This window comes from Oncorhynchus masou, chromosome 32, assembly GCF_036934945.1.
Source record: "Oncorhynchus masou masou isolate Uvic2021 chromosome 32, UVic_Omas_1.1, whole genome shotgun sequence".
Classification (NCBI taxonomy): domain Eukaryota; kingdom Metazoa; phylum Chordata; class Actinopteri; order Salmoniformes; family Salmonidae; genus Oncorhynchus; species Oncorhynchus masou.
In genome coordinates, this window is record NC_088243.1 from 27,439,808 (window position 1) to 27,466,972 (window position 27,165).

Below are 27,165 nucleotides of genomic sequence, written 5' to 3' on the forward strand. Positions count from 1 at the left end.
ACTTCAGCATAACATTTCCTACAGGTTTCCTCATGGTTCTATTTAAAGTTATGTTCTCAGAACATCAAGAAAACTTTCCCAAAAAAGCCCACAAGAAAACCTTAGTAAGGTTCAAAGAACATTTTAATAATGTTATTTAAAAACACACATTCCATTCTCAGCATCAACAAAACTCTATCTCTCTATCCTTTATCTTGTTAAGTGTGTTCAGGTGTGTAGGCCGCACCCAATAATTGGCCACACCTGATCTTAATGTGTGCTTGTTTGCTTTGAAATGGGGTCTGTTTGAGTAGACTGAAATGAACAGCTTTGTATGAGTAAAAAAAATAATGTCTCCATTCCATGGATAGAGAACAGAATATCATAGGTTTCAATCTCCCTGACGCCGTGCAACAATAAAAAATAAATGTGTATGCATGATTAATAACTAAGCAAATCAATGTCCATGTGTCCTATTTGTGATTGTAGTTCAAAACAGTTAACCTAAGCAAGCAGTGTTATTAATAGTCATGTTGAATTATGTTCTCAGAACGTTATTTAATTACCTTAAAATAACCTATCAAACCTCCCAGGAAAACTTTCAGGGAACCGCAGTTAAACATTCTCAGAACCTCCCTGCAATCTAAAAATGTACCTCCCAGAACAGGCAACATTTTCACTTCTGTTCTCAGAACGTTAAAAAAAAACGTTCAGTTTTACCAGTCAGGGAACTTGCCTTCGTTCCCAGAACCAATGGCAAACCAAAAAAGTATGTTCCTACAACTTCCAAGGAACCAAATATGCTAGCTGGATACGCTCTACTGTCAACCATCCACAGGCATATGTGTTGCCCTGGTAACTGCTGAAGTCTAAATATAGTTCTATATAAGGAGCTTAATTGAGCTCTGCCATCATTCAGATTTATCTGTGAAAGTTAAACCCTTTGGCTCATCTATCCACAGCATATTTCTACACCTGAATACACTTTGATAACTTGGAGGGTGGATCTCATGACAGTACAATTATGGAACAATGATACCTGTTTTTTTGTGTGTGTGTGTGTGTGTGTGTGTGTGTGTGTGTGTGTGTGTGTGTGTGTGTGTGTGTGTGTGTGTGTGTGTGTGTGTGTGTGTGTGTGTGTGTGTGTGTGTGTGTGTTTGTGTGTGTGTGTGTGTCATGTCCCTAGGAAAGCGTGGTTTCAGATCCAGGCCATCTTGGGCCGCACAACACTGTGAGCCCGTTCCCCAGTCCGTTCCGGAGCCCATTCCGGAGCCCCCTGCACTGCAGCCCCTTTAAGAACCTGGGCCATGCTACGGGACACTGTGCCCTGGACCTGGACTGTGATGACGATGACATGAACCTGGGCTGTTTCATTCTCATGTTCGACCTCATCCTCAAACAGGTGGCAAGCCCATACACTGCAGACATGGGTTCAATTATAGAGTACTGTTACATTTTACAATACCTTATTGAATACCTCAGAGCCACCAAGCTGAGTTCTGTCCCACTTTCTATTTCTGTGGGTTCTCCTGTCCAACAATGTTGTAGTGGTTCCTTACTTCTAATAATAATTTAATCCATTTGTAAAGCGCTTTCCATTATACAGAATAATCTCAAAGTGCATAATCTAAAAATAAAAAGCAAATAGAAAAAAAAGACAGGGCAACTGACACAATAAACCCAGCTACAATGTCCTTGTTCAGATGGAGCTCCAGGATGACGGTGTGATGCTCGGTCTGGAAAGCAGCCTGGGGAAGGACATTGTGGGCATCATCAACAATGTCTTCCAGGCCCCGTGGGGGGGCTCCCACACCTGTCAGAAGGATGAGAAGGCTCTAGAGTGCAGCCTGTGCCAGTCCAGCATTTTGTGCTACCAGCTAGGCTGTGAGCTCCTGGAGAGACTCACCCCCAGGGAGGAGATACGTCTGGTGGTGAGACACACAAGCAGACTCCTGTAAAAACAGCATGTCCTGAATCGGTCCAATTGTTTTTCAATGGTTTGTAATTCTTACTGTATTTGGTTGTCAGTAGACATTATTGTGTCTTGACTATAGGAGTCAACAGACATCTTGGAGGACACATTGCTGTTGCCTCAAGTGTTTGGGCCTGAACAACGGACAAAGCAAGGGGCAGAGGAAGCGGACAACCCTGCCAGCACACACACTGACAACCCTACAATTCAAAGTTACTCTCCTGACAACCCACGTATGTATCCATGGCGAAATAAAGCTTGGGATGGAAGGGTTTTGGATTGAGTACCGAATATCTCAGTGTACTGATACAGATCTGATTAAACACAAGCAGAACAATTCTCAGTTTTGTAGGTGTAAATACCTCAGCATTACCAAAATCTAATCCCAAATGAATTTTATGACATGAAGAAAAAAACATGAGATGAACATTTCTCTGTAACAGTTCAGAGGCTGCGTACAACATGAAAAGGAAACACTGCATAGTTTCTCCTCTGCTGGGGAATTCTCTCTTTTTACAGCAACGATTTCTCTCTTACAGCAATGAAGAATAATGCTGATAAGAAGTTTTCCTACCAGCAGCTCCCTGTATCTCTCAAGCTAATATACACTATTCTGCAGGTACCTGCCAGTCCACCTTTATCCAGTGTTAAGTCATCTTGTCAAGATATAACTTGTCTATAGAATATAATAGATGCCTAATCAAAGACAATAATCCTGTATCCTCATTAGAAAAGATTGAGTGAGCAAAGGAAATGTACCTTTTGTTCCCTTTGTAGGAAATGTCTAAGTTTGAGGAGCCTGATATCCTGTTCAACATGCTGAACTGTCTGAATATCCTGTGTCTCCACGGAGAGTGTCTGTACCTGGCCCGTAAGGACCACCCCCAGTTCCTGGCCCACATCCAGGAGAAGATGCTCATTCCCAGGTCAGCAGTCACCATCACCGCATGGGGCCCCTCCTGCAGTTTCACATGTAGCTTGTTGTTTGTTTACAGAAATCTCCACTAGTACTTTCTTTAAACATGCCTTGAGCCATGAGATGTAGCTACATGCTGAAACTGAAATCGTTGATCACGATCTTGATGTCAGTTGAACTTGATCATCAAATACGTGAAAAGCAGCCAGGTATGCGTGTGTGTCTAATGTGATAGTGTGTTCCAGCCTGTGGACCATGCTGAAGTCAGAGTTCTGCCAGCTGGCCTCCTTGGCCGTGCCCCAGCTCCTGCATGCCCTCTCCCTCTCCCATGGAGCAGACATCTTTTGGAACCTGGTGGACAGCAACTTTAACAGCAAGGACTGGAAGATACGCTTCGAAGCAGGTGAATTATATATGAGCCTTCACCTCACGTATGTGTGTGTGTGTGTGTGTGGGGGGGTACTGTATGTGATGATAGGAATGTGATGATATGAATAGATACAAACATCTATCTTTGAATTCATTTTTTGCTGTTTTATTGTTGACAATGTCACAGAGCACCAATCAAGGGAAAGGGGAATATCTAGTCAGTTGTACAACTGAATGCATTCAACTGAAATGTGTCTTCCGCATTTAACCAAACCCCACTAAATCAGATTAGAATATAATATAATAATATCAGTCTGTTAAATTCACATGAAGTGATTTAACAGACTCTGACTTCAAACAGCATAGAAAGCAGATGTTTATTGCATATTGCTTGCAAAGTAACATTGCAAAATAACATGAACAATTGCTAATGAGTTGTCATGACTACAGGTTGTGTACACACGTGAACCGTAGGATGATGATCATGAATGTTAATGATCTAATTATGGCCTCATATTAGCTATTCTGAAACATGGTAATTTACCTGTTTGTGTAAATCAACCCAAAAAGATACCAGTTGGGTGCCAAAGCATCACTATGGCCCACAGGCAATCTGGCTACAATAATACTATCTCCACTCCCTCCACTGCCACACTGCCATCTAGTGACACTGTACATTACCCATCAGTTTTAGAGTGATGCTGCTTTTAACATTATCCTTTGCAGTGTCCTATCAAACTAAATGTGACATGGCGCTGAGATGTTGTCTTGATGTTGTGTCCTGTCTGTGTTGTCATGGGAACTCCCAGTGGAGAAGGTGGCGGTGCTCTGTCGGTTCCTAGACATTGGTTCTTTGACGAAGAACCACCTGCTGAAGTACTCCCTGGCCCATGCCTTCTGCAGCTTCCTGGCCTCTGTGGAGGATGTCAACCCGGCTGTGGCCACACGCGCCAGGCTGCTGCTGGACACCATCAAGAGCCCAGCACTACAGGTGATTAACAGATATCTATCTAGGCCAAGATAAATACTATTAAACTGCCATACAACCACTTTTCATGTGACAATTGATAACGTGTATGGAGTCTTTCTTGTCCTGGAGGACAAATTGCTTCGCAGCAAGTCAGCAAACAATTTTCTATTGATGAATAACACAAAAACATGTAAGTGCAGTGCTAACACTTGTGTATGTCTGTGTCTGTGTGTTTGTGTGTCTGTTTCTGTATGTCTGTGTGTTTGTGTGTCTGTGTGTTTGTATGTCTGTGTTTGTGTGTCTGTGTGTTTGTATGTCTGTGTTTGTGTGTCTGTGTCTGTGTGTTTGTGTGTCTGTTTCTGTATGTCTGTGTGTTTGTGTGTCTGTGTGTCTGTGTGTCTGTTTCTGTATGTCTGTGTGTTTGTGTGTCTGTGTGTTTGTATATCTGTTTCTGTATGTCTGTGTGTTTGTGTGTCTGTGTGTTTGTATGTCTTTGTGTGTCTGTGTCTGTGTGTTTGTATGTCTGTGTCTGTGTGTTTGTGTGTCTGCAGGGCTTGTGTCTGTGCCTGGACTTCCAGTTCGACACGGTGGTGAGGGACCGACCCATCATCCTCAGCAAGCTGTTGATGCTGCACCACCTGAAGCAGGAAGTCCCTGCCCTCAGCTGGGAGTTCTTTGTGAACCGCTTCGAGACGCTCTCCCTGGAGGCCCAGCTCCACCTGGACTGCAACAAGGAGTTCCCTTTTCCCACTAGTATGCCCAGCTGGGGGATTTTATCAGTTACATAGTCTGCAGAATAGAATTTTCACTATGACTTATGTTCAATACAACAAACCAAGCATGTAGGGAAACATAAACCTGTGAAATCAGAACATTACAGTTCATGTTCGTGTGGTGGAGGTGTGTTAAGCGTTATGAGACATCGGCACATTGATGTATGTTATTTATCTTTCCTTCCTTGCCTCTCCTTGTCAGCCATCACAGCTGTGCGTACCAACGTGGCCAACCTTAGTGATGCAGCGATGTGGAAAATCAGACGGGCGCGCTTTGCCAGGAACCGCCAGAAGAGTGTGCGTTCCCTCCGTGACAGCATCAAGGGCCCGTCCACAACCAAGCGAGCCTTCTCCCTCCCAGAGACTCTGTGTAACCGACTACGTGAGTGTCCATCGGTTGCTTAGGCTACTAGTCCGTAGCTCTCAGCCTTTGTCTGTCCCATGCTTCTACTGTTTCTCTCGTCATCAATTCACCTCTCTGTTCTGTTAGTATACCTACAAAATCTTTATTCCTGTTTGTTTCACTCAATTGCATATTTTCTCAGTGATTTGTTATCTTGCTGGAGGTAAGAGGTTTGTCTTCTCTGTGATTTCCTCATTGACCCTGCACAGCATGCGGTCTGAGTTTCTGGGAGAGGGGGTTTACTCTTGGCTTTAGACTGTGTGGTTGTTGAGCTTGAGTAAGCAAGTGGAGGTGAAATTATTAATAGAATAACTCGGAAAAGTCTCAGCATCCAAATACATATTAGGATGACTTTATGTGAATGGTGTGAGACATTGGGATGTATAGGGTTATCTGGAAGCTCAGACTTGTGTCCTGTGCTACCTCCCAAGAACATTCTCCTAAATTGCATTCTTCATGTGTGGTTTTTAGCTTTAAGGCTTACGAGGCAAGAGCACTCTGCCCCGACTCTGGGAGATATGATAGAGAAAGTCCTGCCAGGTAAATAACAATCCAAATCTAAATATAGAAACAGATCAACATTCCCTTCAGCATAAATCGCATCATATGACTAACTTATGGCTACTCATAAAGTTGATGGGCATCAGGAAACTTGATGAAAAAGCAATGTTTGCTCTTCACTGACATTCATTGCTTTTCATCCAAAATTCATAGATACCCACTGGGCATACACTGGTTGAATGAATGTTGTTCCCACGTCATTTCAATGAAATTACGTTGAACCAATGTGGAGTAGACGTTGAACTGACATCTGTGCCCAGTGGGTAGTCCGTTACTCTTGCTATCTTGATAGCTTGTCATTTTCTGTTTGCATTTTACATATTTCATGACAATGTTAAAGTGACGTCCATATAGGTAATCACCCTGCCAAATGTAGACCAAGTCCGATGACTGTCGTACCCTCCCCCGAGCTTTGTTCCCCTGCTTCACCGCCCCTCTCCATCCGCTCCCATGTCGGCAGCACGCTTCCTCCTGCCTTTTAACCCTGATGCTTTGGCCCCTCTCCAAGGCCACAGCCCCTCAATGGAGGATGACTCGGTCATCAGGGACCTGCTCCCAGAGGATGCTGGGATAGATCACCAGACGGTGCACCAGCTCATCATGGTACTCATGAAGTTCATGGCCAAAGACAAGAGCAGTGCTGAGGCAGACATCGGCAGTGCCAAGGCCTTCAACTCGGTGAAGCGCCATCTGTATGTGCTGCTGGGCTATGACCAGCAGGAGGGTTGCTTCATGATCGCACCGCAAAAGATGAGGACCTCCACCTGCTTCAATGCTTTCATTGCTGGCATCGCACAGGTTAGAGGATATCATTAACCCTATAAATGACTCTTGAGTTACTGCTGTACTAGTTCTAACATTTGTTTTAAAAGACAATCCTTGAGTAAATCTAGAGTTTAAACCCGAGAGAAATCCTGCTTCAGTTGGGAGTACATGAAAGATGGGAGTTTTTCACATTGTTTCCCACTGTAAAGTTTTAAGCATTGTGTTGCTGCTGCTGAATGATGTGAATTATGACAATCTGTCAAGCATCAAGAAGAACCTGGTGTGATGTGATATCTCCTCCAGGTGATGGACTACAACATTGGGCTGGGGAAGCAGCTGCTCCCCCTGGTGGTCCAGGTGTTGAAGTACTGCACCTGCCCCCAGCTCAGACACTACTTCCAGCAGCCGCCGCGTTGCTCTCTCTGGGCCCTGCAGCCACACATCAGACAGATGTGGCTCAAAGCCCTGCTGGTCATCCTCTACAAGGTACACACCACCCACAGTTGGAATATAATGAAATCTTATTCACTATGTGAATGTGTTTACATTGTAAACTTTATAGATGCAGTGTGTCTATAATTGATTACCTGTAATTGTGAAAATGTAATATTGAGGACAGCTAATCTATATATATTAAGTTGCTTTGTACTTACCCTTCACTTCTATCGATCCTGTGTGTGGTCTCAGTACCCCTACAGGGATATGGATGTGAGTAAAGGGGTTCTGCACCTGATCCACATCACCATCAACACCCTGAATGCCCAGTACCACAGCTGTAGGCCCCATGCCACTGCTGGACCCCTCTATAGTGACAACTCCAACATCAGCCGCTACAACGAGAAAGAGAAAGGTGGGGACAACAGCGATTGTCACATGCCTGGATTATAAATATAGGCTTTTATTTTAAATGATCAGGAATATTACATTTACATTACATTTTAGTCATTTAGCAGACGCTCTTATCCAGAGCTACTTGCAGTTAGTGTATTTATCATAAGATAGCTCGGGGATACAACAACATATCACAGTCATAGTAAGTACATTTTCCTCAATAAAGTGAGGAGTGGATGCGAGGGTGGTGCTGTGGGATTATTTAAGATAGTCTTTGAAGAGGTAGGGTTACAAATGTTTTCGGAAATATGGGCAAGGACTCTGCTATCCTAGCTTCAGGGGGAAAGCTGGTACCACCATTGGGGTGCCACAACAAAGAGCTTGGACTAGGCTGAGTGGAAGCTGCCCTCCTGTAGGGGTGGGAGGGCCAAGAGACCAGAGTTAGCAGAACGGAGTGCTCGGATTGGGGTGTAGGGTTTCAGCATTTAACCTTTATTTAACTAGGCAAGTCAGTTAAGAACAAATTCTTATTTACAATGACGGCATACCCCAGCCAAACCCTAACCCGACGCTGGGCCAGTTGTGCGCTGCCCAATGGGACTCCCAATCATGGCTGGTTGTGATACAGCCTTGAATCAAACCCGGGTCTGTAGTGACGCCTCTAACACTGAGATGCAGTGCCTGAGGTGCAGTCCACTCGGGAGCTCTGAAGGTAGTGAGGGACAGTTCCTCTTGTTGCATCGTAGGCAATACCAGGGTCTTGTAGTGGATGCAAGCTTTGACTGGAAGCCAGTGGAGTGTGCAGAGGAGCGGGGTGACATGGGAGAACTTGGGAGGTTGAAAACCGCTGCTGCATTCTGCAAAAGTTGCAGGGGTTTGATGGCACAAATGGGGAGCCCAGCCAACAGCGAGTTGCAGTAGTCTAGACGGGAGATGACAAGTGCCTGGATTAGGACCTGCGCCTCTTCCTGTGTGAGGTAGGGTCGTATTCTTTGGACGTTGTAGAGCATAAAGGAGGACATGACAGCGCCGAGTAACTTGGTGTACAGAGAGTAGTGCGAGTATGTGGTGCATCAGTAGTGAGAGTACATTGTGCAGACACAGATCCTCTCCACGTCACCTGGTAGGAGCGGCCTGCCAGGTAGGATGCAATCCAAGAGTGTGCAGCGCCTGAGACGCCCAGCCCTGAGAAGGTGGAGAGGAGGATCTGATGGTTCAGTGTCGAAGACAGCAGATAGATCTAGAAGGATGAGAACAGAGGAGAGAGAGTCAGATTTGGCAGTGTGGAGAGCCTCCGTGACACAGAGAAAAGCAGTTTCGGTTGAGGGACCCGTCTTGAAACCTGACTAGTTAGGATCAAGAAGATCGCTCTGGGAGAGATAGCGAGAGAGATGGTCAGAGACGGAACGCTCAAGTGTTTTGGAAAGAAAAGAAAGAAGGGATACCGGTCTGTAGTTTTTGAAGTCAGAGTTGTCGAGTGTAGGAGGAGGGGAGGGACTCGGGACATTTTGAAGTCAGAGGGGATTCAGCCAGTGGTCAGGGATGAGTTGATGAGTGAAGTGAGGAATGGGAGAAGGTCTCCAGAGATGGTCTAGAGAAGGGAGGAGGGGATGGGGTGGAGCGAGCAAGTTGTCGGGCGGCCGGACTTCATTAGTCTCAGGATTTCATCTGGAGAGAGATGGGAGAAAGAGCTTAAGGCGTAGGGTACTTCTGTGCGAGTGGGACCAGAGGACTCAATAGGCTGAGTGTATGAGGAGTGGTTGACAAAGTGGCTGATAAAGTTGTCTGCAGAGAGGGAGGAGGAGGCGGTGGAGGATTAAGGAGGGAGGAGAAGGTGGAAAAGAGTTTCCAAGGTTAGAGGCAGAAGCTCAACATTTAGAGTGATAGAAAGTGGCTTTAGCAGCGGATACAGAGGAAGAGAAGGTAGAGAGGAGGGAGTGAAAGGATGATAGATCCTCCGGAAGTTTAAATTTTCGCTCAGCTGCACGCAGAGTAGGGTCCAAGAGGCAGAATCAGGATACAGGAGTGAGAAGGATTTAGCAGAAGGGAGATATGATAGAATAGAAGAGGAGAAAGTAGTGGGAGAGAGAGAGCGAAGATTGCGACGGCTCATGACCATATGGGTAGGGGCTAAGTGACTAGGTTTAGAGGAAAGGGAGACAGAAAAGAAAAGCATATTGTCTGCCTTGTGAGTGGGCGGGGACTGGGAAAGATGAGGTCAAGCATATTTTCTGCCTTGTGAGTGGGAGGGCACTGGGAAAGATGAGGTCAAGCATATTGTCTGCCTTGTGAGTGGGAGGGCACTGGGAAAGATGAGGTCAAGCATATTGTCTGCCTTGTGAGTGGGAGGGCACTGGGAAAAATGAGGTCAAGCATATTGTCTGCCTTGTGAGTGGGAGGGCACTGGGAAAGATGAGGTCAAGCATATTGTCTGTCTTGTGAGTGGGAGGGCACTGGGAAAGATGAGGTCAAGCATATTGTCTGCCTTGTAAGTGGGAGGGGACTGGGAAAGATGAGGTCAAGCATATTGTCTGCCTTGTGAGTGGGAGGGCACTGGGAAAGATGAGGTCAAGCATATTGTCTGCCTTGTGAGTGGGAGGGGACTGGGAAAGATGAGGTCAAGCATATTGTCTGCCTTGTAAGTGGGAGGGCACTGGGAAAGATGAGGTCAAGCATATTGTCTGTCTTGTGAGTGGGAGGGCACTGGGAAAGATGAGGTCAAGCATATTGTCTGCCTTGTAAGTGGGAGGGCACTGGGAAAGATGAGGTCAAGCATATTGTCTGCCTTGTGAGTGGGAGGGCACTGGGAAAGATGAGGTCAAAAGAGGCAAGGAGGGGAAAGAGAGAGTTGGAAAGAAATGAATTGAAGGCAGATGTCAGGAGGTTGAAGTCGTCAAGTACGAAGAGCAGTGAGCCATCATCAGGAAATGAGCTTATCAAGGTTTCAAGCTCATTGAGGAATTCTCTAAGGACACCTGGTAGGTGGTAGATGACAACAATGTTAAGCTTGAGTGGACTTCAAATGAGGAGATGGACAGGTGAGAGAGGGAGAAAAAATAAAATCTCCACATAGGAGATTCCTACCACGATGACCAGATGCTCTTGGACTATGAGAGAAATTAAGAGAGAGCAGCTGGAGTAGCAGTGTACTCTTGGGTGATCCAAGTCTCCGTCAAAGCCCAAAAATACAGATGTAGGATCTTAATTTGACTTATATTGTTGCTGCAAAATAATCCTTCAGCAACAGGATTTGAAAATTTAGTCCATAATGTTGCTTGATCGGTGGTTAGGTTATTTGCTGGCCAAAGAATTGTCTGCATGAAAAGGCAATAATGTTAATATAACTGTGTGTTAATGTGGGTTTTCAGTGAATTTATGTAAATCACAAAGCACATCCGCATTTCCTGCAGTGCAAGAAAATAGTTGGCAACAAAAGATCCTACATCTGTAATGTGTATGATGTTTTTTTTCAGAGGAGGACAGTGTGTTTGATGAGTCTGACGTTCATGACACACCAACTGGAGCAGGCAACAAGGAGTCTCAGACCTTCTTTGCCCGTCTGAAAAGAATCGGTGGCAGCAAGTCTGTCAAGTACCAGCCGGTAGAGCTGAATGCCCAGAAAAGTATGAATATCGTCTCAAAGGATGATCTATTTTATCCAGCAATTACATTAATTGAACTTAAATGCTTCGCTGACATGAATTGAGCATTCACAGATTTTCCCAATCAGATATGATCTGTCTTTTGATCCTCTCTTTGTCTGCGTCAGGTGAAATTGAGCTGTCTGAGTACCGTGAGGCGAGTGCAGTGCAGGACAACATCTTGCACTGTGTGAGGGAGGAGAGCACCAGGAAGAAGCGTCTGCAGGCCATGCACAAGCAGAAGTCCCTGGACATTTCCAACACTGACTCCATCCTCTACAACCTGGACGAGCACCGACGCAAGTCCTGCATAGACCGCTGTGACCTGCAGCATGGTACCCCCGGGCCCCCCTCCTCCACCACCTCCCACCCCAGGCGGACAGGGGGCCATGGGAAGGGCTCGTCAGACGGCTCCTCAGGCCGAGCAGAGGGCAGTGACCACCAGGACCGTTCAGGAACCCGGGGGGGCCACTCAGACTGCTCCAGGCCTGTCATCCCAGAGGTGCGCCTCAGCTGCATGGAGACGTTTGAGGACAAGGCTGACTTGGACTCCCCTCTTACAGGCGGCTCTTCTGCAGAGAAGGAGGACCAGGACCTCATTGATCTCTCCTCCGACTGCACTTCAATCCCAGAGAAGCACTCCATCCTCTCCATGTCCGACAGCGACTCCCTGGTGTTTGAGCCCCTACCACCACTGAGGATCGTGGAGAGTGACGAGGAGTTTGACCTGAACATGGTGATGGGCCCCAGGCTGAATGGGAGTGCCAGGCCCCCTGCTTCCCCTGCCAGGCCCTCTGCCTCCCCTGCCAGGCCCCCTGCCTCCCCGGCCAGGTCTGCTGCCCCCCCTGCCAAGCCCGTTGCCTCCCCTACCAGGCCCACTGCCTCCCCTGCCAGCAGAAGCACCGTGTGCCTGTCCCCCATGGTACAGGTGAGCGTGGAGGACTGTTCTAAGGAGAAGAGGACCACAGACTCCCCATCAAAAGAAAGCCCCCAACAGCCTCTACAGAGGAGGCCATGCTATGCAACCCCCACTACCTCCCTGGAGCTGCCTGACCGGTCAGTGCACCCTGGCCTGGAGAGCCCCATGACTCTCAGCTTACAACAGAAGAGGGACCTGCTGAGGAAGACCCCTGCTGTCCCTGACACCTCCCTGGATGACTTTGTGCATCCTGAGGACTTGAAGGCAGGGGTGGGTCTGGGGACCAGTCCGTCTGGCAGAATGATCTTCCTGGACATCCCTGAGGACACAGTTGAACCCCTCACCTCTCTGGAGGGGAACAACAACGACGAAGAGGAATATTATGAAGAAGATGATGAGGACCTTGATGACAGTGACTTTAAACCCGATGATGATGAGAACGGCGAGGCAGAGTTTAAGATCCAGATAGTTCCCAGGCAACGCAAGCAGAGGAAGATAGCTGTGAGCGCCATCCAGAGAGAGTACCTAGACATCTCCTTCAACACCCTGGACAAGCTGGGTGAGCAGCCCACTGACACAGGTAAGAGAGACCAGGGTCCGGGGAGACAGGAGCCTAAGTACAGAGAGAGGGGTCCCTCTGCATGGACTTACAGCTGCTGTTTCCTTTTTCTGTGCCCCTGAGATAAGTATGCTGACTTCATGCACAATGTGCCTTTGGATGTATGTGTGTTTCAGTGATGACATCTCTTAAGGTTTGAGGGGGCTTATGAGATATGATTGATAAAATACGTTTTCTACTAAAGTGTCTGCTTAGAATTGCAGAACCACATGAACAAAATATAAATTGTCTCGTCGCATATCCATGCTACCTCAAATCTTTAGTCAACTGGTCACCATTGCTGTTTCCTGTCCTGTGGCTTTGTCTCTCCCTTTTCCCATTCCAACCCATGGTAAACTTCTGAAAAGCCTACTGTAAAAGAAAGTCAGAGAAACCGAGTAAATATCAGTACAGCGCCTTCAAATTACTGCAACACACTTTCCATAAATAGCTGTCCACATAAGAACTAGTAATAGCCTAAATGAGAAATTTATTTTTTTACTAAATAGTACATCAATAAACCACATCTTCATTTTCGATTGCTCTTTCACTAGGACTCAATGTATACTTGCAGTTAATTACTTGTAGCTCTCAACACTACATTTGTATTGGCGTTGGGTGTCTGCAGCATCCCATGCGCTAACTAGTTGCCTACATGTGAGGTAAGGAGGAGGCTGAGATGCAGAAGCAGCCACTATTCCGCACCATCACTCACCCACATTGCCTTGCAGATCACAAAGTTCTGTCTCCCCTGGAAAAGCCACGGGAATCGGCCTCAGCCCCCACCCTTGAAGCTGCTATCCCAGAAACAAGCAACCGCTCTTCAGTATCAAGTAGGCTCCAAATACTTCCACATTGACATTTGGCCTTGACTTTTAAAGGTGTAAAATAATTTTTTTTAGTAGTGTTTTTCCTTTTGTTTATTAAGACACCAGTGCAGTTTTTTCATGGTTATTTTATTTTTCTGATCAATAGATCAGGATTCTACTAATCCGACTATATAAATTAATGAATATGCGCAACTAAGCCATTAAATCATTTCATTTTTATATTTACCTCTGTGAGTGTCTTCTACCCCCCATTTTCCTGACAGTTGCTTTAAAGGGCAATTCCACCACTTTTCAACCTCATATTCATCATCTCCAGCACCAAACCAGTGTCTACATTATGTGACCGACCGGTTCGATTTGGTCTTATGTTGCAAAATTTGAAATTGTGTTTTTTTTTAACCTTAGATAAAAGTAGAGACTCAGAGCTAGAAAATGGTATACCATACACTGCAGTTGAGGAACAATGGGAAAGTAATTCTGCTCTGAAAGTTGATAAACTTGTTACCCCACTTTTGAGAAATGGCCCTTGAATGTTTTGGTACCTTCTTTGTCTACACCCATTCAGCATCGTTCACACCCTTTTAAGCTTTAGCCCCACCCATCTCTTTAATGATTCACATGTGAAGCTATGTGTTAAACAACCAAAGATTTCAAGACTAAAGGCTAGTTTATACTACGGGTGTGTTAAAAATTGTCAGTCCGTAAATTCAGAGTGTTCCGCTCTCGGAGCATTCAGATTGCAGACAGGACGCTCTGGACAAAAAGTAGGGTTGATCCGAGCGTTCTGACCTAACAACAGCAGTCAAGCACCCAAGCTAACTGGCTGACTTTGACTAGCTACTTCCAGACACCAATTAGAGAACAGCTCACTCTGACCATTTTACTCGCCCTTGCAGAGCTAGTTAGGCTGTTTTTATGTAATCCAGAGCGTTGGTGACTGCAACTGTGCTGCTGGCTACAATTTAATGACATTTTTTTGCCAATGTTTACTAACACTGGCCATATGCAACGGGTGTTGAGCGTTCATAAATGTGTCAGTTATTCTGTGCTTTGGCACACTCTGCTGAAAGTACTCTGAAATTGGAATAGGTTGCCAGAGCGAATTTATCAGCTGCCAGCGACAGATGTCGCAGTGACATCATAAACATTTTATTGAAATAGGTATTTGCATAGTGGAGTCTTTTGTTTAGACATGTAGCTAGCTAACTAAACAATGAACCATAATACCAACTCATAACGTTACTACCCTACAGTACAATTTAACTTGAAATGAAAATGACTTTCTGACAAAATTAGAAACATGTAATATCTGAAACTGTAGCTAGCTGGACTCTCTTACCCGTATATATGGATGGAAGCTTCTCCCTCTCTGTCACGGATGCCATGGTTGCCCTTAGTTTGAAGATGTAATCCAGAGACAGGTGTTTTATACAACAGCCTTCCGTGTGTTCTTTTTTCGACTCCTTCTGCATATTTACAATCAAACGCTCTAATTCCACGGATTTCAAAACTCGGTCCTCCAGAAATTGGAGAGCAACACTTATGCAGTTCTACTACGTGATTTATATTTAAAAAAAGCTGCGTTAGAAAGGATTACCTACACATACTGACCAGCTCATATTATAGACATGTAGCGTGCTACATGCAGACCAATCCAAACTCATCTCAGCCAATCAGTGTTGAGCTACAAAGTTGCTGACATGTTTTATTTAATTTTTTTCACCCTAATCTCATGGTATCCAATTGGTAGTAGTTACAGTCTTGTCTCATCGCTGCAACTCCTGTACGGACTCAGGACAGGCCAAGGTCGAGAGCCATGCATCCTCCGTAACACAACTCAACCAAGCCACTCTGCCCATCCAACCCAGAAGCCAGCCACACCAATGTGTCAGAGGAAACACCGTACACCTGGTGACCGTGTGAGTGTGCACTGCGCCCGGCCCGCGAGTCACTAGTGCGCGATGAGACAAGGATATCCCTGTCGGCCAAACCCTCCCCTAACCAATTGTGCGCCGCCCCATGGGACTCCCGGTCGCGGCCGGCTGCGACAGAGCCTGGACTCGAACCCAGAATCTCTAGTGGCACAGCTTGCATTGCGATGCAGTGCCTTAGACCACTGTGCCACTCGGGAGGCTGCTGACTTTTCCCATGGCTAAACCAACTAGGCTCTTAATTTAACAATTTTATTTGTATTTACAGATGGCATACAAGTTTGTTATTAAGGCATATGACAGGTCACATGTTCCAGAAGGCATTTCTGTCCCAAAAAAGTTTATGTTCAAATGGTGCTCCAGTGAAGTAGTAACATGCGACACACGCCTAGTTTCCTGAAAAGAGTCACATGTGAAACAGCATATTTCTATGATCAGTGGTTAAAAATATAAGAAGAAAGATCCTAAAAAATGACTCTCTGTGACATCACAGAGTAGAATAAAAAAACCTGCAATGAGTTTCTAGCACAAGGTAGAAATGCACCGTTGTCACATATGTTGGCACTGGCATTGTGCTGGAGATAATGAAAATGAGGTTGAAAAGTGATGGAGTTGCCCTTTAAGTAAACCAGACATTGAAATTAAAATAGTGGCGATAGAGGAAAAGTACCAGGCAGCTCAGTTCTTTGGGTGTGTGTTTGTCGCACCCCCAGCTCAGTACCGTCAGGCAAAGCGAGGCTCGTTGGGAGCTCTAACCATGAGCCAGCTGATGAAGAGACAGCTGGAGCACCAGTCCAGTGCCCCTCACAACATCAGCACCTGGGAGACAGGTTAGTCACTGCTAACTATCTCTGGTCCACCTCTCCAGAGGGAAAAACATCTAAACAGATTTTTAATGATTGGTTTTGACTGTGCTGATTTTAGTGTTTCTCTCTACAGGCCCCACCAAGACCAGCCTCCTATCTGCCCCCAGTACAGTCAGCATGTTTGTGCCTGCCCCTGAGGAGTTCATTGATGACCAGCCCACCACCATGACTGACAGGTGAGAGAACCTAACGCCAACCACCAACACTGACTGGTGTGTCATTCAGGATCGCAGACACTGTGTACATGAATGGTTATTCAGTGTTATTAATGATAATACTGTGTGGTCACTCAGGTGTCGTGACTGTGGTGCGGTGCTAGAGGAGTATGATGAGGAGACCCTGGGCCTGGCAGTGGTGGTGCTCTCCATGTTCATCCACCTCAGCCCTGACCAGGCCGCTCCACTGCTGCTGGACATCATGCAGTCTGTGGGCAGGTCTGGCAACTACAGCAGCTCCTGCACCAACCTTATTATACTTTGACATACACAAACTTGATTGTTCAGTAACATTTTTGCACACTCTCTGTCATGTCTCCGATGTTAAATTCAGATTTGTGTCTTTCAGGCTGGCGTCTAGTGCTAATTTCTCTGGGCAGGCTGAGAGGTATGACACATCACAGCCAGACATACTAAGTATATTATTATATTGTGTGTGCTAAACTCAGGTGTAATGTGGATGCTGATGATTTGTTGACGCTGGCTGTATTCTTGTACACAAATGAGAATATATGCCAATATGAGGTGCAGACGTTCTATGTGTGTTGATGTCTCTGTTGGTGTAGCATGCTGATCCCTGGCAACGCAGCAGGTGTGGCTAAACAGTTCCTCCGCTGTGTGTTCCATCAGCTGGCCCCCAATGGCATCCTGCCCCAGCTCTTCCAGAGCAACATTAAAGGTCTACTCATACACACCACAACATGTCTGCTGTTAGGAGCAGCTCTCTGATGGATATGGTTGGATCCTTACCATCATTCTTTTCTGTGCATTTTCAGATGGAGGGTTTCTGAGAACATTGGCCTTTTCCCTGATTGATTTTAATGAACTGAGTTCTGTGGCTGCACTGAACCAGCTGCTGGAGGTGGGACGTTTTCCTGCTTAGTGTAATGCTTAAAGCTCAGCACTTGGCTGAAGGTTCTATGCGGTGTGTGTTTGTGTATGGGCTTTTTATTTTTAACTTTTATTTTATTTAGTCAATATTTTCTTAACTCTATTTTCTTACAACTGCATTGTTGGATACGGGCTTGTCAGTAAGCATTTCAAGGTCTACACGGGTTGTTTTCGGCGAATGTGAGAAATAAAATTTGATTTGATTCAATCGCTAACACAGAAGATCAGCGTTACAACGCGATTGACATTAAAAGCATTTTTTTCGCATTCATAGTAAATGCTGCATATGTCGGCTCTATCGGACATTACCTTTAAATTTCAATCGCGCTACAACGCACATCTTCCAGAGTTTGAATTGAATCGAGCCCTCTGTCTTGAGTCTCAAGAAAAATCTTCACTTTCATCATGTATCCAGCAGGAGGAGCTCTTGTATAAATTGACAAGACTAACACTGCTGTTTGGATAGCATGATACTAAAGCAGATAATGAGTACTGCTGAAGAGCATGCCTCTGCATGGTTATTCCCAATATTTACTCTGCACTATTAACTTGGTTTGTTTTATTTAGCACACTGTTACAATGTTAAAGCAATAGCACTTATGATAGTCTATCTCAGTTCACTCCTTTGGCTCATAACAATCAATAATCCAAACCACGTTTAGAATATATTTTTAAACAAAATTGTTACAGCTGGTAAGGGCTCTACGGCAATAAATTGTAACCCTGTTATCATTTATGCCACTGTCCTCAGGGTCTGAACAACAAGAAGAGTCTACCAGCAGGGGGCACCATGCTGCACTGCCTGGAGAACATCGCCACCTTCATGGAGGCCCTGCCCATGGACTCCCCCAGCAACCTGTGGACCACCATCTGCAATCAGTTCCAGACCTTCCTCACTAAACTACCCTCTGTGCTGCCTCTGAAGGTACTGGACCTCGCTCTGCATATAGGCTGCATTGATTGTTTGTTTTTTTAACTGTGATCAATATAGAGCTATAGCCTTATGAAGAATGTGATGACGTCTCTCTCAGTGTCCCCTGGACTCCAGTTTGAGGATCATCATTTGCCTGTTGAAGATCCCCACCACAAGTGCAACCCGGGTGAGTCTGTCTGTGTTGGCTTGATATACATTAGGACTACTAACCAAATGGTGAGGTCAGTCTTCATTTGAGTGTCATAAGTAACCCTATCCCAGGCCCTGAGCAGGTTATGATTGGTTACATTCTGACTCTTTAATTATAATGACTTAGACCTGATAACATTCAGTTATGTCAGATCAGAGGAAGGCCCGGAAAATTGCCAAAAGACTCCAGGTGCCCAAGCCATAGACTGACTGTTCACTCTGCTACCGTCCGGCAAACGTTACCTGAGCATTGGCTCTCGGACCAACAGGCTCCGAAACACCTTTGACCACCAAACCATAAGAGTGCGAAATAGTTAACTAATGGCTACCCAGACTATTTTGAACTGACTCAATGAACACTCACAAGACTATATATACACACCATACACACACACTAGACTGACACACTAAACCCACACACATTCACAACATTACACACACACACACACACACACACACACACACACACACACACACACACACACACACACACACACACACACACACACACACACACACACACATGCAGATACTGACACAACACACACACCTCTGTTCACAAGACTACCTAAATTGTATCAGCATATCGATTGTGCAACCAGGGCTGGCAAAACCTTGGATCATTGCTATTCTAACTTCCGCGACGCATATAAGGCCCTGCCCCGCCCTCCTTTCGGAAAAGCTGACCACGACTCCATTTTGTTGATCCCTGCCTACAGACAGAAACTAAAACAAGAAGCTCCCACGCTGAGGTCTGTCCAACGCTGGTCCAACCAATCTGATTCCACACTCCAAGACTGCTTCCATCACGTGGACTGGGATATGTTTCGTATTGCGTCAGACAACAACATTGACGAATACGCTGATTCGGTGTGCGAGTTCATTAGAACGTGCGTTGAAGATGTCGTTTCCATAGCAACGATTAAAACATTCCCAAACCAGAAACCGTGGATTGATGGCAGCATTCGCGTGAAACTGAAAGCGCGAACCACTGCTTTTAATCAGGGCAAGGTGACCGGAAACATGTGTAACAAACAGTGTAGCTATTCCCTCCGCAGGGCAATCAAACAAGCTAAGCGTCAGTATAGAGACAAAGTAGAATCTCAATTCAACGGCTCAGACACAAGAGGTATGTGGCAGGGTCTACAGTCAATCACTGATTACAAAAAGAAAACCAGCCCCGTCACGGACCAGGATGTCTTGCTCCCAGGCAGACTAAATAACTTTTTTGCCCGCTTTGAGGACAATACAGTGCCACTGACACGGCCTGCAATGAAAACATGTGGACTCTCCTTCACTGCAGCCGAGGTGAGTAAAACATTTAAACGTGTTAACCCTCGCAAGGCTGCAGGCCCAGACGGCATTCCCAGCCGCGCCCTCAGAGCATGCGCAGACAAGCTGGCTGGTGTGTTTACGGACATATTCAATCAATCCCTATACCAGTCTGCTGTTCCCACATGCTTCAAGAGGGCCACCATTGTTCCTGTTCCCAAGAAAGCTAAGGTAACTGAGCTAAACGACTACCGCCCCGTAGCACTCACTTCCGTCATCATGAAGTGTTTTGAGAGACTAGTCAAGGACCATATCACCTCCACCCTACCTGACACCCTAGACCCACTCCAATTTGCTTACCGCCCAAATAGGTATATATATATATATCCCATTTAGCAGACGCTTTTGTCCAAAGCGACTTACAAGTCGGCTGGGGCCACTACTTTTTTTTTTTTTTTTACATATGGGTGGCCCCAGCGGGAATCAAACCCACGACGCTTGGCGTTGCAAGCGCCATGCTCTACCGACTGAGCCACACAGGACCACAGACTATGCAATCTCAACCACACTGCACACTGCCCTAACCCATCTGGACAAGAGGAATACCTATGTGAGAATGCTGTTCATCGACTACAGCTCGGCATTTAACACCATAGTACCCTCCAAGCTCGTCATTAAGCTCGAGACCCTGGGTCTCGACCCCGCCCTGTACAACTGGGTACTGGACTTCCTGACGGGCCGCCCCCAGGTGGTGAGGGTAGGCAACAACATATCCACCCCGCTGATCCTCAACACTGGGGCCCCACAAGGGTGCGTTCTGAGCCCTCTCCTGTACTCCCTGTTCACCCACGACTGCGTGGCCACGCACGCCTCCAACTCAATCTTCAAGTTTGCGGATGACACAACAGTGGTAGGCTTGATTACCAACAACGACGAGACGGCCTACAGGGAGGAGGTGAGGGCCCTCGGAATGTGGTGTCAGGAAAATAACCTCACACTCAATGTCAACAACACTAAGGAGATGATTGTGGACTTCAGGAAACAGCAGAGGGAACACCCCCCTATCCACATCGATGGAACAGTAGTGGAGAGGGTAGTAAGCTTTAAGTTCCTCGGCATACACATCACAGACAAACTGAATTGGTCCACCCACACAGACAGCATCGTGAAGAAGGCGCAGCAGTGCCTCTTCAACCTCAGGAGGCTGAAGAAATTTGGCTTGTCACCAAAAGCACTCACAAACTTCTACAGATGCACAATCGAGAGCACCCTGGCGGGCTGTATCACCGCCTGGTACGGCAACTGCTCCACCCACAACCGTAAGGCTCTCCAGAGAGTAGTGAGGTCTGCACAATGCATCACCGGGGGCAAACTACCTGCCCTCCAGGACACCTACACCACCCGATGTTACAGGAAGGCCATAAAGATCATCAAGGACAACAACCACCTGAGCCACTGCCTGTTCACCCCGCTATCATCCAGAAGGCGAGGTCAGTACGGGTGCATCAAAGCTGGGACCGAGAGACTGAAAAACAGCTTCTATCTCAAGGCCATCAGACTGTTAAACAGCCACCACTAACATTGAGTGGCTGCTGCCAACACAATGACTCAACTCCAGCCACTTTAATAATGGGAATTGATGGGAAATGATGTAAAATATATCACTAGCCACTTTAAACAATGCTACCTAATATAATTTTTACATACCCTACATTATTCATCTCATATGTATACGCATATACTGTACTCTATATCATCTACTGCATCTTTATGTAATACATGTATCACTAGCCACTTTAACTATGCCACTTTGTTTACATACTCATCTCATATGTATATACTGTACTCAATACCATCTACTGTATCTTGCCTATGCTGCTCTGTACCATCACTCATTCATATATCTTTATGTACATATTCTTTATCCCCTTACACTTGTGTGTATAAGACAGTAGTTTTGGAATTGTTAGTTAGATTACTTGTTGGTTATTACTGCATTGTCGGAACTAGAAGCACAAGCATTTCGCTACACTCGCATTAACATCTGCTAACCATGTGTATGTGACAAATAAAATTTGATTTGATTTGATTTATTTTACTATTATTATTATTATCTATCCTGATGCCTAGTCACTTTACCCTGCATTCATGTACACATAGTTTCTACCTCATATTCCTCCACATTGATCTGGTATTGGTACTGCCTGTATATACTGTAGCTCCATTGAGCATTTTATTATTCGTGTTACTATTTTTCTTTTTATTGTGATAATTTTTTAACTCTGCATCATTGGGAAGGGCTCGTCAGAAACAACTGCATGGTTAAGTCTACAACAAATAACCTTTTGATTTGATTTGAGATCTTGTTCAGTGGTCAGTGAACAGCTCACTCACATTGACTGTCATTTGCATGACTGAACCCAGAAGTCTTACTCATTTAGAATAAGCAGAAAAAATAACAAAACCACTAGTGTGGTAAGATCCCCTCACCCACCCACCAGGCATTGACCCTTAACTCCCTCTCTTCCTCTTCTTCCTCAGAGCTTACTGGAGCCCTTCTCCAAACTGCTGAGCTTTGTCATCCAGTATGGAGTGTTCAGCCTCTCTTACCTGGTGGAGCTGTGTGGCCTCTGCTACAAAGCCTTCAATAAGGTAAGATATGTACAGGTTAGCTTACATTTGATATTAGTATATTTGTTTATTATGTACAAATGTAGGATCTTAATTTGATCACATTTGTTGCTTTATTTGACCTTTTTCCATTTTAACTGAGAGCTGCACTATCTTCCTCTATGGGCCCATCGACCTCTCCTTTGTCCTTGCTCTCGACCTCTTACTTGGTCTATTTTTACAATAAGCAACTCAGAAGTGACCTCTTTTATGCATGAATAAGGACTGATTGCTGATTGAACAATTGTGCAAAGAATTTTTGCACACCTGCAGAAGAGGTTCACATTCATGGGAGTAATTTGTATCAGCTCTGACCAAATGTTTAAATTTGGTTTGACATGATTTACTCAACTAACTTGCGCATTTTGTAGAAAATTGTGTTGACTGTTTTGTAAAAATGTGCTTAGCATTTGCATTGTGTGTGAAAGCAATGAGGAATGACTGTTTTGCAAAACATAAAACTGTTGTGCTCATTAGGTTATGATGGAAAGCAAGTGGACCCCAGTTTCATAAAAGGTGTCTTAGCAATCGAGAAAAACTGTAAAATTATTTGTTGCAGCGATTTTCCTTAATGAAACATGTATAAATCCCTACAAAAAATGTACATTATAATCCACATAATAATTCACATTTCCTGTTGCTGCAGGATTATTTTCCTGCTGTAGCAAATTGGCTTAAATTAAGATCCTTCATCTGTAGCAATGCATTTATCTCACGTGAAAGGCCCAATTAGAAAAGCCCAATAACTTTCCCACATTGTTAAATATAAAACCATGTCTGCAGACCTTTGTATACAGTAGTTCTTGGTTGTAATACTTATCCCCAGCCTCTCCCACTAGACAGCAAGGTGGCTATGTGTCACAGATGATTAAGTAGGCAATCAGCCAGTATTGATTTACATTTATTAATTTGGGCTCTGGGCTGAGGATGTATGGTGTGTATCTGAGGGCAAGCCTCCCTCTGTTAGAGCTGGGGCATTGGCTGTCTCCTGCTGCAGGAATGATGGATCCTCCCCCTGCTACTGCTGTCACAGCGCCATACTTTATGTCTCCAGCTCTATTGATTTCCTCTAGCCTTTTAAATCCCTGCTATATAACATCCGTTTCTCAATATGCAAGTCAACATGACTGATAATGTCTATTTAACTGTTTCCTGTGCAGTTAGTCTTATGAGGTGAGCTTTCTCAAATACAAGTTTAAGGAGGATTTTTCATTGGGTTATTGTAGACGTATGGATGTTTGGGAAGTTATGTTTATCACTAATGCATTATACATTGAACATTTTAACAAATGTGACCCAAATCAACTGTACTGTATGTATTGGGGTTTCATGCTAATGAGAAGGCAATAATTTATTTTGTAAATTATATACACTATATAATTTATAATATACACTATATATACAAAAGTATGTGGACACCCCATGCAATAATTTATTTTGTAAATTATATACACTATATAATTTATAATATACAAAAGTATGTGGACACCCCATGCAATCTCCATAGACAAACCATGGCAGTAGAATGGCCTTACTGAAGAGCTCAGTGACTTTCAACATGGCACCATCACAGGATGCCACCTTTCCAGCAAGTCAGTTCATCAAATGTCTGCCCTGCAAGAGCTTCCCCGGTCAAATGTAAGTGCTGTTATTGTGAAGTGGAAACGTCTAGGAGCAAGCACAAGCTCTCAGAACGGGACCGCCGAGTGCTGATGCGTATACCGTGTAAAGATCTTCTGTCCTCGGTTGCAACACTCACTACCGAGTTCCAAACTGTCTCTGGAAGCAACGTCAACACAACAACTGTTCATCGGGAGCTTCATGAAATGGGTTTCCTGTTTCAGCATGACAATGTGTCTCGATCAGTGTAGAATAACTTTACTGGCCTGTACAGAGCCCTGACCTTAGCCCCATCTAACACCTTTGGGATTAATTGGAAAGCCAACTGCAAGCCAGATCTAATCACCCAACATTTTTTTTTAAACCTTCATTTAACTAGGCAAGTCATTAAGAACAACATCAATGATGGTCTAGGAACAGTGAGTTTACTGCCTTGTCCAGGGGCAGAACAACCGATTTTTACTTTGTCAGCTCAGGGATTCGATCTTGCAACCTTCCGGTTACTAGTCCATTGCTCTAACCACTAGGCTACCTGCCGTGCCTGACCTCACTAATGCTCTTATGGTTGAATGGAAACAAGTCCCCGCAGCAATGTTCCAACATCTAGTGGAAAGCCTTCCCAGAATGCCCATGATTTTGGAGTGAGATGTTCAACAAGCATTTGTCCACATACTTTTGTAGTGTAGTGTATGAACCAATATGTACCACTACCAACGTGTATAATAAGGTGATAATAAGGTAATTACTGTATGCTATGCCATAAGTATACTAGAGAGAGAGAGAGAGGATTACAGTCTAGTTGGTAAACAGGCAGCAGGCAGAGCTTTGTATTGAGTGGATGATTTAACAGAGAGCAGTGGCTTCTCAGGCTGACAGGCTCATCTGAACTGGATCTCTGGGAGAGAGGAGATCTAGACTGGGTGCCGTGCTAATCAGCTCCTCTGTCTCTCTGTCTTTATTCAGAACACATACAGCCTTTATACTCCAGTCCACACAGGCAACACTGTATGAGCACTGGAGAGGCAGAGAGATATCGTGCACAACCCTGTAATATTAAATAAGACAACCACTCGGCAAACCTTCTTCCCTCAGTATCCCGAAGAGTTTATCTCACATGGTTCCTCTAAAATTAATTACAACATTTGTACACAGTGGTTTTCTATATTCTCTCTCCACTATCCTTATTTCCTCTATCCTGAGCTATTTGGTGTGTCTTGTTTGCCCAGGAGCGAGATAAGTTCTATATGTCTCGTATTGTGGTGCTGGAGCTTCTACAGGCTCTGAAGTTCAAGTCTCCTCTACCCGATACTAACCTGCTACTGCTGGTCCAGGTAAACAGTTGTACAATCAGAACTACTTGTGGAAAAGACTTTAACTCCAAAGTACCTAAGATGACTTTGCATATTTATTTATGTTAACTGCATCCGTGTATATTGTCAGTTTGTTTGTTCAGATATTGGTACGAGGCTAGCAGAGTCTACTGTTCTCTCAAAACACATGATCTCATCTCTTCCAGGGGTAAGACCGTACATCATGCATTACATTGGTTCTATGGGTCCCTTTATGATAACCTAATGAAGCCAAATGAGATACAGATATTGTCCTTTTGATTGTTGCGCTATTCTCTCTGTCTTTTTCAGTGCACGACAGCAGCAATGGAATGCATGAGGCAATACATCAGTGAACTTCTAGACTTCATAGCGGATATGCACACGCTGACCAAACTAAAAGTGAGTTTCCTCCTCATTCACCTGTCTTACATAAGTCTCACCTCTAGCCATCTCGTCATGTGGGTGGGTGCTTATATTTGTCCTATTTCATACATGTACAAGTGTGTATTATACGCAGGTGTGAATTGGAAAAATGTTTGCGTATCCCAACTCTCCCTGAGACACCACACCTTGAGAGTGGTGTCACTGCCAGGCCCTAGTCATGTGACCTATCCTGTGATCATGTGACACTCTCCAGAGCCATATGAAGGCGTGTTGTCAGCCACTGCACGAGGACACGTTCGGAGGGAACCTGAAAGTGGGCCTGGCACAGGTAGCTGCCATGGAGATCAGCAAAGGCAATCACCGTGACAACAAGGCAGTGATCCGTTATCTGCCCTGGCTCTACCATCCCCCGTCCGCCATGCAGCAGGGGTGAGAGGCACAGACAGTCACAGCACAGATGTCACTTTCAGTGATCTCCCTAATAATAACCATGAAGATAGAACTATATGTCACAAATGGTATAGCAGACTTGACCAGTTAGATTTCTGTAGTTTTTAGTGGATTGCTATCAGTAGAAGTGCTTCTATACATCATTACAATACATTGGGAGTATAATAAGACTGTAATGTATGCTCAAAAAGTGTTTAACCTCTGTCCTCTCCCTAGACCTAAGGAGTTCATTGAGTGTGTGTCCCACATCCGCCAGCTGTCCTGGCTGCTCCTGGGCTCCCTGACCCACTATGCCCTGCACCAGGGCTCCACCTCCTGTATGCCCATCCCCCTGGATGCTGGCTCACACATCGCTGACCACCTCATCGTCATCCTCATTGGCTTCCCTGAACAATCCAAGGTCTGGACAATGTCTAAATGTTATATGCATAAATGTTGAAGTAAATGCTACGTAAATGTATGAAGATTTTTATTTGTCCTCCCTCAACTGAAGTCTAGGATAAGATAAAGACCAAAGTGTCACTGACCTCTCTCTTCTTTCCATCCTCTGTCTGCAGACGTCAGTGCTGCACATGTGCTCCCTGTTCCATGCCTTCATGTTTGCCCAGCTGTGGACAATTTACTGTGAGCAGTCGGCGGCCACTCCGGCCCTGCAGAACCAGAATCAGACAGAGTTCTCCTCCAACGCCATTCTGACCGGCCTGGAGTTCTGGAGCCGCGTCACACCCAGCATCTTGCAGCTCATGGCCCACAACAAAGTGGTGAGGAAGATCCACACGCTTATCTCTCTGTCAGCTGCACGAGGGGGTGGGCTGGAAATAGGATGTGCATGGAGATATGTGCAGTTGAATATGAAATGTAAAGACAGGCTATTGTTACCTCGGC

The 27,165-nt window shown here is 45.2% G+C and overlaps 1 protein-coding gene across 3 annotated transcripts in view; it reads left to right on the forward strand.

Annotated features, from left to right (window-relative positions):
- LOC135525826 (protein unc-79 homolog) overlaps positions 1-27,165 on the forward strand; it is a 49,106-nt gene that overhangs the window by 20,677 nt on the left and 1,264 nt on the right. For 2 of the 3 annotated variants that reach the window (XM_064953725.1, XM_064953723.1), the window contains 31 exons: positions 1,166-1,381; positions 1,683-1,910; positions 2,034-2,184; positions 2,491-2,570; positions 2,729-2,877; positions 3,113-3,270; positions 4,046-4,227; positions 4,758-4,959; positions 5,182-5,361; positions 5,854-5,922; positions 6,452-6,741; positions 7,012-7,194; positions 7,396-7,558; positions 11,013-11,162; positions 11,309-12,679; positions 13,429-13,530; positions 16,172-16,288; positions 16,398-16,500; positions 16,618-16,758; positions 16,889-16,927; positions 17,106-17,218; positions 17,316-17,401; positions 18,182-18,355; positions 18,462-18,530; positions 22,367-22,477; positions 25,342-25,446; positions 25,556-25,633; positions 25,756-25,845; positions 26,084-26,259; positions 26,497-26,680; positions 26,838-27,041. In XM_064953725.1, coding sequence (XP_064809797.1) covers positions 1,166-1,381; positions 1,683-1,910; positions 2,034-2,184; positions 2,491-2,570; positions 2,729-2,877; positions 3,113-3,270; positions 4,046-4,227; positions 4,758-4,959; positions 5,182-5,361; positions 5,854-5,922; positions 6,452-6,741; positions 7,012-7,194; positions 7,396-7,558; positions 11,013-11,162; positions 11,309-12,679; positions 13,429-13,530; positions 16,172-16,288; positions 16,398-16,500; positions 16,618-16,758; positions 16,889-16,927; positions 17,106-17,218; positions 17,316-17,401; positions 18,182-18,355; positions 18,462-18,530; positions 22,367-22,477; positions 25,342-25,446; positions 25,556-25,633; positions 25,756-25,845; positions 26,084-26,259; positions 26,497-26,680; positions 26,838-27,041 — 5,664 coding nt within the window. The remainder of the gene's footprint in view (positions 1-1,165; positions 1,382-1,682; positions 1,911-2,033; positions 2,185-2,490; positions 2,571-2,728; positions 2,878-3,112; positions 3,271-4,045; positions 4,228-4,757; positions 4,960-5,181; positions 5,362-5,853; positions 5,923-6,451; positions 6,742-7,011; positions 7,195-7,395; positions 7,559-11,012; positions 11,163-11,308; positions 12,680-13,428; positions 13,531-16,171; positions 16,289-16,397; positions 16,501-16,617; positions 16,759-16,888; positions 16,928-17,105; positions 17,219-17,315; positions 17,402-18,181; positions 18,356-18,461; positions 18,531-22,366; positions 22,478-25,341; positions 25,447-25,555; positions 25,634-25,755; positions 25,846-26,083; positions 26,260-26,496; positions 26,681-26,837; positions 27,042-27,165) is intronic. The other variant, XM_064953724.1, reaches the window with a different exon arrangement.